General features: G+C 39.3%; 1 protein-coding gene across 1 annotated transcript in view; it reads left to right on the top strand.

Annotated features, from left to right (window-relative positions):
* ITPR2 (inositol 1,4,5-trisphosphate receptor type 2) overlaps positions 1-14,092 on the top strand; it is a 254,839-nt gene that overhangs the window by 81,152 nt on the left and 159,595 nt on the right. The window contains exons 17-21 of the mRNA XM_072331407.1: positions 1,169-1,288; positions 1,390-1,575; positions 2,215-2,466; positions 3,899-4,043; positions 4,934-5,084. Of these exons, the coding sequence (XP_072187508.1) occupies positions 1,169-1,288; positions 1,390-1,575; positions 2,215-2,466; positions 3,899-4,043; positions 4,934-5,084 (854 nt within the window). The remainder of the gene's footprint in view (positions 1-1,168; positions 1,289-1,389; positions 1,576-2,214; positions 2,467-3,898; positions 4,044-4,933; positions 5,085-14,092) is intronic.

The raw sequence follows: 14,092 nt of genomic DNA, 5'->3' as shown, positions 1-14,092 counted from the left end.
TGAAAAAATTCAAGCCTTTTTTTAAATATAAATGTATAAATGTATTTTTTAATGGAAAAACAATTTAATTTTTTTTTCACTAGATTTTCAGTTGTAAAAGTACCAAAGTAATACAAATATAAGAAATTAAGAAACAGAAGGCTGGATAATGTCCTCAGTAATTGTGAATATTGTTTTTCTGTTAGCAGTTCAGGATTTCCAAGGAAACTGTATATATGCTCTGTGTGTGTGTGCCACCTTTTCTCTGTTCCCTCACAGCTCTTGAGCCCATGCCTACTTTTAGCCACATTTGCTAGAGGTTTGAAGGATAATCAGTTCCTAAAATTGTTGTAAAAAGAAGAGGATACATGGAAGGAAGTGGCAATTTTTATATTCCAATGAGGGAAAGGCTGCAGTGTGAAGTAATACAAAGAGAGATTTATAAAAGAGGGTCTAGAAGCTGATATTTTATCAGTGTCCCAAGAGCAACAAAAGCCTCCGTGTGAACCTTGTTAAACGTCAAAAGACCTAAATTTGAGATGCAAATTTATAGAAAACTGTTTATATGTAATAGTTTTAGTTCTGCTTTTCATTTAATGACTGCTTTGAATACAGATCTTGCCAGGTCTCTTTCCACTGATCATTGGTTGTGTCACTTCTGAAACTCAAAAGAAAGCTTTAAAAGCTGTAGATGTGAACTCCTCCAGTGCAGTGGAGTTCCTCAGAGGGCCCATGGCTGTCTCCAACACAAGTAATATCTCCTTGCTGCTTGTGTTAGGGAGTCATCCATTACCTGGATGGATAAGATGGATAAGAATGTGTGTTCTTGCTTTCAGTTCCCAATTAAGATGAAGGCTAGATAAGCTTAAGACGTCATTAGGCTGCTTAAGTTCTGCCACAACTCTTTCAACTTTCATTTCCTGAGAAGTGTCTTACTTGGGCTCTTTTTCTTTCTCTCCTTGAGTTAAGGACAGTTCAGGGTTTCTCTTAGAGCTGTTGTTCATCTTTATCTGTTGGGAGTTCCAATAGTTTAAATGAAGAAAGACCGTATTTTGAAAAATCTCACAATATAAGCTCTCTTTTGTATATTAGTGACATACTAGAGAATTTTAGAGTGATGTTTCTATGCAGTAATTGAAGTCATTTGTTCTGTTGCATGTGTTTGTTTTTTTTTCTTTTGACTGCACAGGTTCCTGGATTATTTATCAGACCTGTGTGTATCTAACACCACAGCAATACCAGTAACGCAGGAACTCATCTGCAAGTTTATGCTGAGCCCAGGAAATGCTGACATTCTCATTCAGACAAAGTGAGCATCCATAATCAGAACATACCTTTTTGTTATTTATTCTGTTGTTACATTTGTAACAGTTTGTTAGTGGCTCCCTTGTCAATGGTTTGTACTTGCAGGCTGATTTCAACACAAATGGACAATCCCTTAGAATGCCCAGTCATCTCAGATGACATTGATGAAGAGGAAGTGTGGCTTTACTGGATTGACAGTAACAAGGAACCTCATGGCAAAGCCATCAGACACCTGGCTCAGGAGGCAAAGGAGGGCACAAAAGTTGATTTAGAAGTTCTGACCTACTACAGGTAAAACTGCTCATGCAAATAGATGAAAATGTAGACTCTCCCTGGAGTCTGGTGCAGTTCTTATCCACTCCAATTGCCAGTATTGCAAAAGGAAAGCAAATCGTACCAGAAACAGTGTCTAAAAGTTTGTTTCAGATTTTTTCCTTTAGGAAGCATCACAATCTCTGTTGTCTGGTTCAGACATACATTGAGTTTTCTTTGTTTGTGACAGCTTTTTGTGTCTCTCTAATTTTTCCCCTTACCTTTTATTCATGAAGCTATTTTTTTTCATGCTGTACTGTTCTGCGAAGCAAGGTATACACTGAAGAAGGAGTGTTCACAACTTCCTAGAGTATAGAATGGAGATGGAATCACAGAACAGTGTTTTATGCTGATTGAAAACAAGCTGTTTAAATCCTTCAGCCTTCCATTGAACAGTGCTTTGAGTTTCAAAGAGAGCCCAGTCTTAATGGGGGTTGGAGCCTGTCATTAACATTTTTAACAGCAAGTTTGTCCCTTGGTTAGCAAAGCCACTCTTAATCATTCTTACTGTTTACAACAGAAGAGCTGACATCATGATTGTAAAGTGAGATTCGGAGGTTCATTGTTTCGTAGTATTCAAGTAAGTCAGTTGGAAATGTGCTGTTATTCTTATTTAAGGTACCAACTGAACCTCTTTGCAAGAATGTGCCTGGACCGCCAGTATCTAGCCATCAACCAAATTTCTGCACAGCTATCAGTAGACTTGATCCTGCGATGTATGTCTGATGAAAGCCTTCCTTATGACCTCCGGGCTTCTTTTTGCCGCTTGATGCTACACATGCATGTGGACAGAGATCCTCAGGAATCAGTGGTACCTGTCAGATACGCCAGATTGTGGACTGAAATTCCTACCAAGATCACAATTCATGAGTGAGTTGAAAATGTTGCAAAATATGGTACAATATGGGGTTAGTCTAAGAACAAAATAGTTGTAGCTGTCTAATGTCAACGCATGTAGAAAGTTTAACCTTGGAAGCTTCCTTGGGTAGCTTCACTTGGAAATAGAAACACAGAATCATCCAGGTTGGAAATGATCTTCAGGATCTGAGCTGAAGGTCCAGCCATCAACCTGACCTACTGAGTCCTGTCACTAAATCATGGCCCTTAATGCTGCATCTTTCATTTTACTTTACTTTATTGCTCACTTTATTTCTCTTATACATAACAAACTGAGGATAAAATGGAATGGCCTTTCCTCAGAGCAGCAGAACTTGAAGTAATCAAATTGTGCCTAACATCAGGCATATACCACATTGGAATTTAGTTTTAAATTTCTTCCTCAACTGAAAGTTACTGTTAGAAAACCAAAATCTACAGCTAAATGCAGTTATTGCCCCAGAAAGAGTTCACTAAAGCTTTGGTCTCCATTCAGCAGAGTACTTAAGCGCATGTTAAATTTAAGTGTGGAAGAAGGGCCCTTTGACTTCAGGGGAAGCCTTCTTTGGCTTAAGTGATTTAATGGAGCAGCACTGTTGGACTAGACCCAGACATGGAATATCTAGCTGAAGAGATGAAGAGGATGAAGTGTAGCAATTCAGCAGGCAGTATTGCTTCTGCTACTGATTTGAGGGAGTGTTTTGACTTCGGACAACAGAGTCTAATTGATGGTGGAAGCTGATTGTCCTGAGCTGCTTTCCTGGTCTGCTGTCTTTCTTGTAGCAATAGTAAAGGAGAACAGAAGGTTAAGAGGAAACGTCATTGCTGTCTTCAACTTTCTGTGCAGGGGAGGTGGAGAGGGACATACCGGTCTCTTCTCCTTGGTAAATGATGACAGATTCCATGGGAACGGCACTAAACTACACCCAGGGAGGTTCAGAGTGATCGTTAGAAAACTTCTATTTACTCTGAGGGTGGTCAAACACTAAAACTGGCTTCATAGAGAAGTGGTTGATCACCCATGGCTGTCTGTTGGAGAGGCATTTGGATCATGCCCTTTATAGTACACATTCCCTTTTGGTTAGCCCTGGTCAGGCAGTTGCACTTGATGATGTTTCTGTTTCATCCTATTCTCTGGCTGATGAGAGAGGAAAGCTGAGATTTAGTGACTTAGAGAATCAGTCTTAGTGATGTCAGTCAGAACCATAGTATCTTTCTGTCTGTGTTATTCCCATTCACTGCACCTCCTACTGCTGGAGGAGAAGCTTGTGCATCCTCTGTCTGTAGTCTTTGCATATCTATATAGAATTAGTTGACTTCTACCCCTTCGCCTTGCAAAGAACTGATAGTAATTTTAATGCATTATTGTTTGTTTGTTTATTCTTTAGTGCCAACTGATCCCTTCCTTCTTTGTCTTGCATTGTAGGTATGATTCTTTCACAGATTCTTCAAGAAATGAAATGAAGAGGAAATTTGCACTAACTATGGAATTTGTGGAAGAGTACTTGAAAGAAGTTGTAAATCAGCCTTTTCCTTTTGGTGACAAAGAGAAAAATAAACTTACATTTGAGGTACTTCTCAGCTATCTCCATCCTAATTTATGATATTCCTAGATGAACCCTTGAACTTTCAAAATAAAGGCACCTTCAGAATAAATGTCCCAGAGAAACACCAATTTCTAATTCTGGTGTTCTTGTTGATAACTATTGCTGCAGAGAATAATATTGCTGTCTTCTGTCAAACAGCTATATTATTCCCTTCTTCTCCTAAGACTGTTGTATTTCAGAGGCAGGAGAAGGGATGTGTGTGGAGGGAGTGTGAATGATGATGCATTCTTTCTCTCCACATTAGTGAAGCAGCGTGCTGGGATTTTTCAGTGTAAGCAAGTACTATCTCTGTGTAGGACAGGACATGGAAAGAAATTCTCTGAATAATCCTGCATTCCAAATATTGTTTGAAATTCCTGACAGAAACTTCAGCTAGACATAAATAATATATATTCAAATAAAGTTGAATAAGGGGGATGTGCTTATAGCTTTTCCAATTCTTGCTTCAGTCTACCTCCAGAACTTTTTTGCTCCTACCTCTGGTCATCTTAAATCACCTTCATTCAAACTTTCCACAGTCAAAGACGATTCTTTTCCACCTCCTGCATAACTACTGTCCTTTTAAACAGTTTCCTGAATTTCTTCTTCTTAGTCTTACTTATTTTCTCAGATGCAATTGTATATTTTCAGTCCATTTTAAACCTCAGGTAATTTTCACTCTTTTTGTTTGACTGAAAAACATTTGATGTCCGTGGCCTTGGTCCAAAGCCAATTTAAATAGTGGAAACACTTGTACTAATGTGAATGCACTCTAGATCTTGATTGCTGTGCGAGATGCTGTGTAAAATGTGGTTTTATCTAATATAACAACCCAAAGATTAACAATACTTTCTTCACTTCTATTTTTGTCACAGGTGGTACATCTAGCTCGAAACCTCATATACTTTGGCTTTTATAGTTTTAGTGAGCTTCTCAGACTGACCCGGACACTTCTGGCAATTCTAGATATTGTTCAAGTTCCTATGTCATCATACTTTGAAAGACTGAGCAAGTTTCAGGATGGAGGTAAGAAACACAACAAAATTCCAGTGTGTAACTTGCTATATTGGAGAACTGTTTGGAATATCTCACTGATTTTTCCAAGTTATTTATCCACACGTAAAGTCACCAACAGGGCGTATCACAAGTCACATTAAGATGCTCATCTAAAAAGGAACTTTTTTGAACAGAGCTGCAGACTTCATGATTTGTGGTTACTGTATTGATGCTACTGCTCCTTTGCTTGTTTAAAACTGAACTTTCAAATCTGGATCCAGGCTTTGGTGTCCTTTGGATTAACCATCCCCAGAAAGTACAAAGATAGCATTTGTCTGGGCACAACAATTATGATGTCTCATATATGGCACAAGTATTTGTCAGTCTCCTCTGCACGTATAGCGTAACTTTCTCAAGAACTGCAGAAGCACCAGATGATGGAAGTCTAGGTGAGGCCATCCTGTACACCTGTTTGTCAGTTTAGAATATTCTTTTAACCAGGTTAGAGTGCCTAGCTGACAACCCTGGGACAATCCCACTGCCTTTTGCACGATGGCTTAAAAGTAGTTGTGGTGTGTAGGCTTAAAAGTAGCGCTGGATTTCTGATGCAGGGAGACAAGTGTTCTTATGTTAAAATCACTGTAAGATTTGCTAGAGAGGCCTTCTACAGTTTTTTATAAAAGATCTCCATCTTTAGATGGTTATATGTTGTCTTCAGCCTCCCTCTACTTTTCCATTTGGCAAGCTGTATAATATAAGGTGTATAATTTGTCTTTGCAATTGATCCTCAGAGTGATCATCAGCGTCTGACTACTATTCCCAAGCATCTTGTTAGTCCTCTTTCTTTCTCTGAAAGGGTAGGCCTAGGGCAGCATTAGGCTATGAAGATGCATATGGCACAAAGATACATAATTTAGAAGCAGCATCATACCACCTATTCAGTAATTTTGATCACACAGCTTGTAGAATTTCTTGCTTGGAGAGCGTATTTCAAGTCTGAAAAACATACTACTCAAGCAAAACAGAGTAGTGCTTTTCATTAAGAAAAGGACATACAAAACAAAACAAAACAAAAGCTAACCACCAAAAAACAACCAATCAACATTTAGTGGCAAATTAAGATTAGAGAAGGGGCTCAAGAAGAAATTACCAGGTACTATACTTTCAGTATGAGGGATTTGAAGATTCTTAAGCCATCATGATCTGCTTTCCATCCTGTCAGAGGTCCAGCAGTGATGTAACTTTTGTCTCAGTATCCAGATGGGAGCTGAAAAAAAAATTCTTAATCAGACTGAGGATAGTCATTGGACTGATAGTAAGTAATAGCCCTTTTAAGCCAGCCCTGTAGCTGTCATCCATCCACATCCTTGATTTCGTCTTTGCTACTAGGTAATGAGAAAGCTTGAAATAAGCTCTAAACTCACAGAGCATTTAACCTGCTTGTGTAGTCTCTGCATCTCTAGGTATCACTTAGCTGTATCATTGGTGTGATTTGTCCACACTGAGCTAGGAAGAATTGAGCTAATTGAATGTGCTGACTTGTGCTGTAGTGTGGTTGGGTGCTTCTGTGTCTGGCCTTTTCAGACGTGATGAAGTGGTTTTTGAACCCACAGAAAAGTAAAAAAGGTGTTTGTGTTTTCTGTCTTGGAGTGGTGGTGGCTTTGAGGTGGACCAGACCTTCTGTGCCTCAGTGTATGTTAGAGTGTAAGTGGTGCTGAGGCTGAGGGAGTCCTGGATTGAGACTGTGCTTTGATCTGTGTTTGACTGATTCCTTGCTGAATTAGGGTTGCTGGAACAGACCTATGTGAGATATAATAACATGGCTGAGCGATGTTCTTTTAGGCTTTTTTGCATGCTGATTTCATAGTGCTTTGCTTCCTGTGCACTCTTGTGCTTCTTCTGCACTTTCAACATTTATATTGATATTGCCTTTGAAGGCAAAGTATTGCAGTTAAGTGTCCCTACAAATGCTCTAGGATTATGCAGGTATGCACAGCTTCCTTCATACAGAAAGTCAACTTCTACAACTTGCAAAATTCATTATGTTGATCTAAATAAATAGTAATAAACTAGGTAAGATTGTATGTGTTCTGAAGCTGATGAATTAATTGTGAAAATAAATATGTTCAACTTTTATCAAACACTAGGGATCGAATCCCGTGATTCTGTTGAGGAAAGGGCTACAGAAAAGCATCTTGGGCTCTGTATCATTACCCTATCTTGCTGTAAATTTCTTGGATTGATATTAAGTAGGTACTTTGAAGCAGTATTTGGAGAATAATTATGCCTCTTAGAAATTCAGTTGATTTATAGGTTCTAGAATAAGTGACCTGTGAAGAGGTGTGAATAAAAGGAAAAGTCGTGTAACTCCTGTTCTGCAGCACTGGTAGATCCTATGGGGTTGCACTATGGAAGTTAAAAAATTGGGATTGAATCTGTTTATTTTACATGATAAGTTTTGCATTTTAGTTTTGTTAAAAATTATGGATTTCTAATGGAAACTCAGTGCTGCAAAAATTTGGGGACAGATCATATATTTTTCCTTTCTATTATTGACATTGATTTGTTCCAGACCAACAACAACAAAATCTTGCTGCTTCTGATTCCCATAATGTGGAGTTGTACAAAACTGATGAGCTTGACTCTTCCCTGGTTTGACCACTGCTCTACAACGTGAAATATATGGTCAGGATTTTAAGAATGAATATAATTGCAAGGGTAGGAAAGAATGAGATGGATGTTGATGGTGGGAAGTCTCTTGAAATTGTACACTCCAAAATTAAAATGACCAAATTCACGAGCGCTCCAAATTCATTTTCCCCGTTTACTAATTATTCTTTATACATCTTGCTTATTTTGGTAAAATTACTTATCAAGTAAAGAAGTACATATATCAAGGACTGACCTGTTGAAGCAAGTCTTCAAAATGGGATGCATTTTTAGGCTTAGTGGAAGTTACATCGAGACTTATTTGACCTTTTACCTCAAGATATTCCTTTCCATCCTTCTCTTAAATTCTGAGTCACAGTGACGGCTGAGGTAGCCCTTGATGTTCTGTGCAAGTTTCTCTATATTGGTTCTATACAGTAACTGAAAAGATCCTTATGTTATTGTTTATGTTGTGCTTTACTGCCTTTAAAAATCTTGATTTAAATGCCAGCATCAGTACCTTACTCAGAATTAAATCGGTATGTATGTAGTTTTCAGGTGTGACCTTATTTGTTGGAGGCAGATTGGGGAAAATTGTCTAGAAACATTTGTGAGGTAGGACAGTGGGAAAAAAAAAGTTGTGTTTTTTTGGGAAACTTCTTACCCAGATTGCATCCTAAAAATGAATTGACTTGCAGCCAGCTTCTGTTCTCAGTCCGAATATAATAATTTTGAAGGATTTTTTTTATTATTGGATCCTTTTTTCCTGTTTCGTTTTTCCCTTTTAGATTCTAAAAGATAGGGGGTTTAAAATTACACTGTCTGTGTCTTAACGAGGCATTTTTGGTTACAGTGACGACTTATTAATAGTGCTCATTCTGGCACCTTTCAAGAACATTACAGTTTCTTACAGTTTTAATTAAAAGGTTAAGTCATTGCTTTTCTAGTAAGTGTACCTTGCTGTATAATTCCAAAGTCAGAAGCCAATCTGCATTGTCCAATATTGGTTATTTATCTTCTGAGAATTAAAATGCACATCTTTCTCTGTACGTGATGGATCTTTCAGATAGCTGATTTTAGTCAAACCATGCAGCTGCAGCATATGTCAGATCTGGAAGGCGAAACATTATAATATTAGCAGGCAAGCTACATGTTTGCCATGCAGCTCAGCATTATTTAGTTAATGCTATTTGGAAATGAGAATACTGACATACAAGAAATAGAGTCATAGAATCACCAAGCTTGGAAAAACGTAATGGATCATCCAATTCAACCATCCGCCCATCACCAATATTTCCCACTAAACCATGTCCCTCAACACAATGTCTAAACATTCCTTGAACACCTCCAGGGTCGGTGACTCCACCACCTCCCTGGGCAGTTCATTCCAGCACCAGACTACTCTTTCAGAGAAGTGGTATTTCCTGACATTCAACCTGAATCTCTCCTGGAGCAACTTGAGGCCATTCCCTCTAGTCCTATCACTAGTTGCATGAGAGAAGAGGCAGACCCTCAGCTCACCATAACCTTCTTTCAGGTAGTTATAGAGAGCAAATGGCAACGATTGTACTTCCCTCCTGTAGACTGAAGGGAGTAAAGGGTAAAGATGTGTTCACAAACATCCCAGGATCTTGGAACAACTCCTAGAATCGTATCAGGAAAAGTCTGACCCCTATGTCATGCTGCAGGCTTTGCTGCTTCATTGCGATTCACTTTGATTTACCTGTGATTCACCACCTCAGTGATTCCACCTTGGCAGGGGCTGGGATGGGGAAGTCCTCTCTCTCTCATGCAGTGTTCGGTAGCAGCAAGCTGCCATTTCTATATCAGTGTATGAGGGAACTACTGTCGAGTCTTCTACTAGAACAGCACTGAGAACGAGGTTGGACCTGCTACTATTTCTGCTGTGTCTCTGGGTCCCCTGTATCAAGAAGGATGAGATTTCATCCAGGACTTTTAGAAAAGTTTATGTTGCTTCTCAGCTTTGTGTCTGTGTGTGCAAACTGTTCTTTGAACTGGTTACCAATTTGAAGTATCTACTTGAGGCACATTTTGATTAGCAAAGCTAATGAGGCAGTGGCTGCCTGGCAGACTGGAGTAATAACTTATGCCAGCAGTTTACAAAAAAAGAAAAAAAAAAAGAAAAAGAAAAAAAAGAAAAGAAAGAAAAAGAAAAAAAGAGTTAGATGATAAAAGATTTAACCCTTAGGAAAGTTAGCCGTGTTAGTCACTGATGTCTGTAGTGTAGCAACTACTCGTCAGTGCAGAGTACGATCAAACCAAAGAGGAAGTCAGTCTTGAGCGTTTCTCTGGCATGGACCATTCCTCTTTCTTTATTCCTACTCTCACCATGAGGCTTGTGCATTAATGTGATTCCAGAGACCATTGCTCTTCTAGGAATCGATATCTGTTTCATAGCTGTAACTCAGCTAGGAGGCTTGATTCCCCTGGTGCTTTTTACCATCAAGGTGAGCGTGCTGATGTATGTGTTTTTTTTCTATCTTTCCTTCCCCTAATATTCATGGTATGAAAGTTTTATTTTTCACATTGCTTACTGGTTTTGGGGATAGGCAGTGTCAGGAGAAGGTGAAGTTTGGAGGATATTCACCATGACCAGGCAGTGGTAAGTTTGCTTGCTAAAAGGAAGGGCTAGTGGATATGTAGTAGCTAAGGCTGAGGTGGCCGTATTCATTCCGGGGTTGGATAGCAAACGTGTAACGTATGCACACTGCATATTGGTACTTTTTTTGTAGTGTTTTTTTATTTTTATTTTTTTTTTTTCCCTCATTAGTTCTGAGGGCTGTATAAACTGTAGAAGTGTCCTCACCTTCTGCCCTTAATGTAATGCATTAGGTTTTCTGTGAGGCTCACCCGAGGTCAGCTCGCTTTTGAGCGATGAAAAATGGCATAATGAAGAAGTAAAGTGTGATTCCTGGCCTCTTTATGATAGGTTCTGCAGTCTTTATGGGCATATGCTGTAGAAAACCTGTAAAAATTAATACCTCTTTCACAAACAGAGCTGTAAGGCTTAATGCTTCTGGCAAATAATATATAGCCCTAAAGGGTTTGAAATAAAATGTGGTCCTTTAGGTACTGAAGTGTTGCTCTTATACGTCTTAAAAATGGCCATAACTTTTCACAACAAAAAATTAAATTGCATGAAGCAATGTAGACAAATCAACAAAGGCAAAGAAAGGTAGAGCCAAGGCTCTACTGGGTATTTAATTTAGCTCTTGATAACCAGACACTGCTGTATATACAGTTCTCTACCTGAGGATCCGCACAGTCTGGCATTGCTGCATGCTTTATCTGAAAAGCTGATGGTGGACAAGCAGTGTAGGTCTTACTGAAATTGACAGTCAAGGCCATTTGGAGCCAGGGCTCCTGTGTCAGCAATCACTTGGAAAGCTGTTACGAGTATTGTCTTAAAAACTGGTTGAGTGTGCTGACAGGGAGGAGGCACAGCTCGATACAAGGTCAACTGCACTGAGAACTGACTTTAATGACAGTAAAGGTTTTGGACTTTTAACAACCTTCCAGATGTTGCCTAATGTAGCAGTGAGCTTCAGGGGATTGCAAATGGAGGAGGAGGCCTCAGAGGCTGTAATGAAAGAAGTGGGCCTGTCTGGAAGGGTCTTAAGTATGCTGATGTCTGTGGGGAAACAGGAATAGGTGTGGTCAGTCTGGCAAGTGGGGACTCTGGGTGGTGGTAGGTGCTAATGGACTTCAGACTGTAAGTAGTGAGGGGTATCTGAGTGCACCCTTCTGATGCTGCTGTCTTTCCCATCTTTCCTCTCTTTCCTCTTAAGCAACATTGAAGGCAGAGCAAACTGACTGAGGGGAAGGCCAAGTCTCTTTGTATTGCCGTACAAGGCTTGACTGAATCACTTCTGAATAGTGTGCTGTAAATGATACAAGATCGTGGTATCACCAAGGTTGGAAAAGACCTACAAGATTATCCAGTCCAGTAGGGGATAGGGGCTTTTATTGCAGAAAGATGGTGGTAGATAGTAGCTGATGTAGATAACATAGCTTTTAAATCATATCAGGTGTAACTTAGCCATATCCTCTGTCTAAGTCTTCCTTAGAAGCCAGCAACAACTTTTCTTGATCAAGATAGAGAGGTAAGGTTCTTCTCACACTAACTGAGGTTCTTGGAAGGGTCGCTGGAAGATTGTGTAGAATTTTTTCTGACCTGTAGCATTTTTTGGCAAGTGGGAGGAGGTTTATGCTTTGGGAAAGTAGAACAGGAAAACCTCTAATAAAATAGTTCTTGCAGCTGCCAATGCATTGTACAGATGGGACTGATGTTGTTTTGTATCTAGGGATTCAAGCTGCAGCTGAACATTAGCCAAAAGCTTCCTTTGGGAATGATGAGGAAAGCAGAAGGAACTAAAGATGAGCCATCTGCTCAGTTTGTTAAGGAAAAAATGGCTTTCAAAGTCTATTGAGTCTCTTGATTTCTTTTCTATTGGAAGCTTACATATCCTGTGGGATTACTTTGGTCTAGAAGCCATCCTCAAGTTCAGAAGAGAAGTAGTTTCCAAGCAGCATGTGAAAACCTTTGGGGTCATTGCACAACTTATACACTACAGCCCTTCGGCCTCTGTTGTTTGAGGAGTTAATGGCTTTTGTAGTAGCACATGCTCTCTGATTTGCGTCCTGCTACAATGTAAGTGTTTTCTAGGAGGTATTTGTAAGAAGTTGAAGCATCTGGTCATTCATTGGTCTTACTCAGGTCAAGCTCAGGTTTGGTGAGATCAGGGAGTTGTCTTTCTAACTTTGTAATTGCAGAGAAAATAGGAAAAAATGCCACATTTTTTGCAAAGCATTTGACTTGTCTCTTTTTCCCCCCATATTTATGTATCCAAGACTGAACAATGTGTTGGCTGGGTTAATGAAAAGTAGCTGGAGCATTAGACACATGTATGTTTATCTGGCCATTAAGTACTAGATTTCCTGAAGAACCCATTGTATGTCAGCTCCTATTTCTTTACTTAGTTTCTAGAGGTATTAAATATGCAGCTTCTTCAGTCCCTAATGAGAGCTGTCAGGTGTTAGAGTGCTTATGAAAATACAGGTGCCTTTCATAGGGATATGTGCATGCTGGAAAAATGTTTCAGCTGAAAGAGGCTGAGCAGTTCTGCACATTGAGTCACAGGAATCCATCTTTTCTACATCTATAGGAGAGGAAGACTGAACAATGTTAGTAAGAGTAGATTGACCCTCTGTGGCAACTAAGGACCAGATCAGGTGCGTACAGTTAATTTTTAAATAAATAAGACTGCACATCAGTTCAGTGATGTATTGGGAACATCTGTGAAATAGGGCACGACTCACTGTAAGATTATTTGCCAGCCTTTGAAGCAGTTCATTGTTTATTCACATTCATCTGCCACTCGCTTCTCTTTGCTATTTGTAGTACCCAAAATGCAGTGGATACTTGTCCACTGAGAACAAGTCGAGGTTGCCGTGTAGTGACTTGCTAGAAACAATCAGAAGAAAAGCCAACCGAATTGTCAGCAAACTGGCTCTGACAGTTATTTTTCTGAGTATGGTATTTTGTCTCTCGCCATCTATACTGTATTATATCATAAATTGTTGTTTACTTTTATATTTTGTTTTTAGAATTTTTGCAACCAGTAAGTGACTTATCAAGAAAGTATGTTTACGTAGAAAATGAAGTGTCAAATTATCCACTGTTTGCATTACTTGGGTGGTTGTTATCTTTTTTTCCCATAATTGACTCCTGTGAAAAGTCTTCTTTTACTCAGAGAGGCTGCTGTGTTGTCAGTTGTGCTAAATTGTATGAGATTATGTGCTACAGTTTTGTGACAGAAACTGATATTCATTAGGAAGTTGTGATCACTGTAATAAAAAGTAATGAAAAGGAGATGCATGGTTGTCTTTTCAGAACATGACAGGCATTCTCTTCTTTCCTCTTGCTTCATTGTCAGTCAGTCTGCAGCTCCTTTAAATTACCACTTGTGCATACAGTCATTTCACTCATTCATTGACAAGCCTTGTGGGACTGTACATTCAAAGAAGGCATTTCTGATTTGTTCTACTGCCTATGGAAGGTTCATGAGATCGGACTTATCTTGTCAGAAGGAGAAGCAGAGAAGAAAAAAAAAGGAGAAGATTCATGGGGGTTGCATGGAGCTCACTTCCACCGTTGGTCAGCCACAGCTCTGAATATTTTTGCTGATAAGAGTTGTGGCTGCTTTTCCAGACTAGCACGTTACAGTGTTTCCATGTGTGTTCTCTCCTTGCTACCCTTCTCAAACATATTGGAATGTCAGTACCTTTTGCTCAGAGAAATCAACAAATGAGGGAGATCAGCAGGATACGGGTGGCAGTATGATAGGAAAGCACAGCTCAGACTTGTT

The sequence above is a fragment of the Excalfactoria chinensis genome, chromosome 1 (genome assembly GCF_039878825.1).
Source record: "Excalfactoria chinensis isolate bCotChi1 chromosome 1, bCotChi1.hap2, whole genome shotgun sequence".
NCBI lineage: Eukaryota > Metazoa > Chordata > Aves > Galliformes > Phasianidae > Excalfactoria > Excalfactoria chinensis.
Note: the sequence above shows the minus strand (reverse complement) of the source record. Positions and strands in the feature narration are given on the sequence as shown.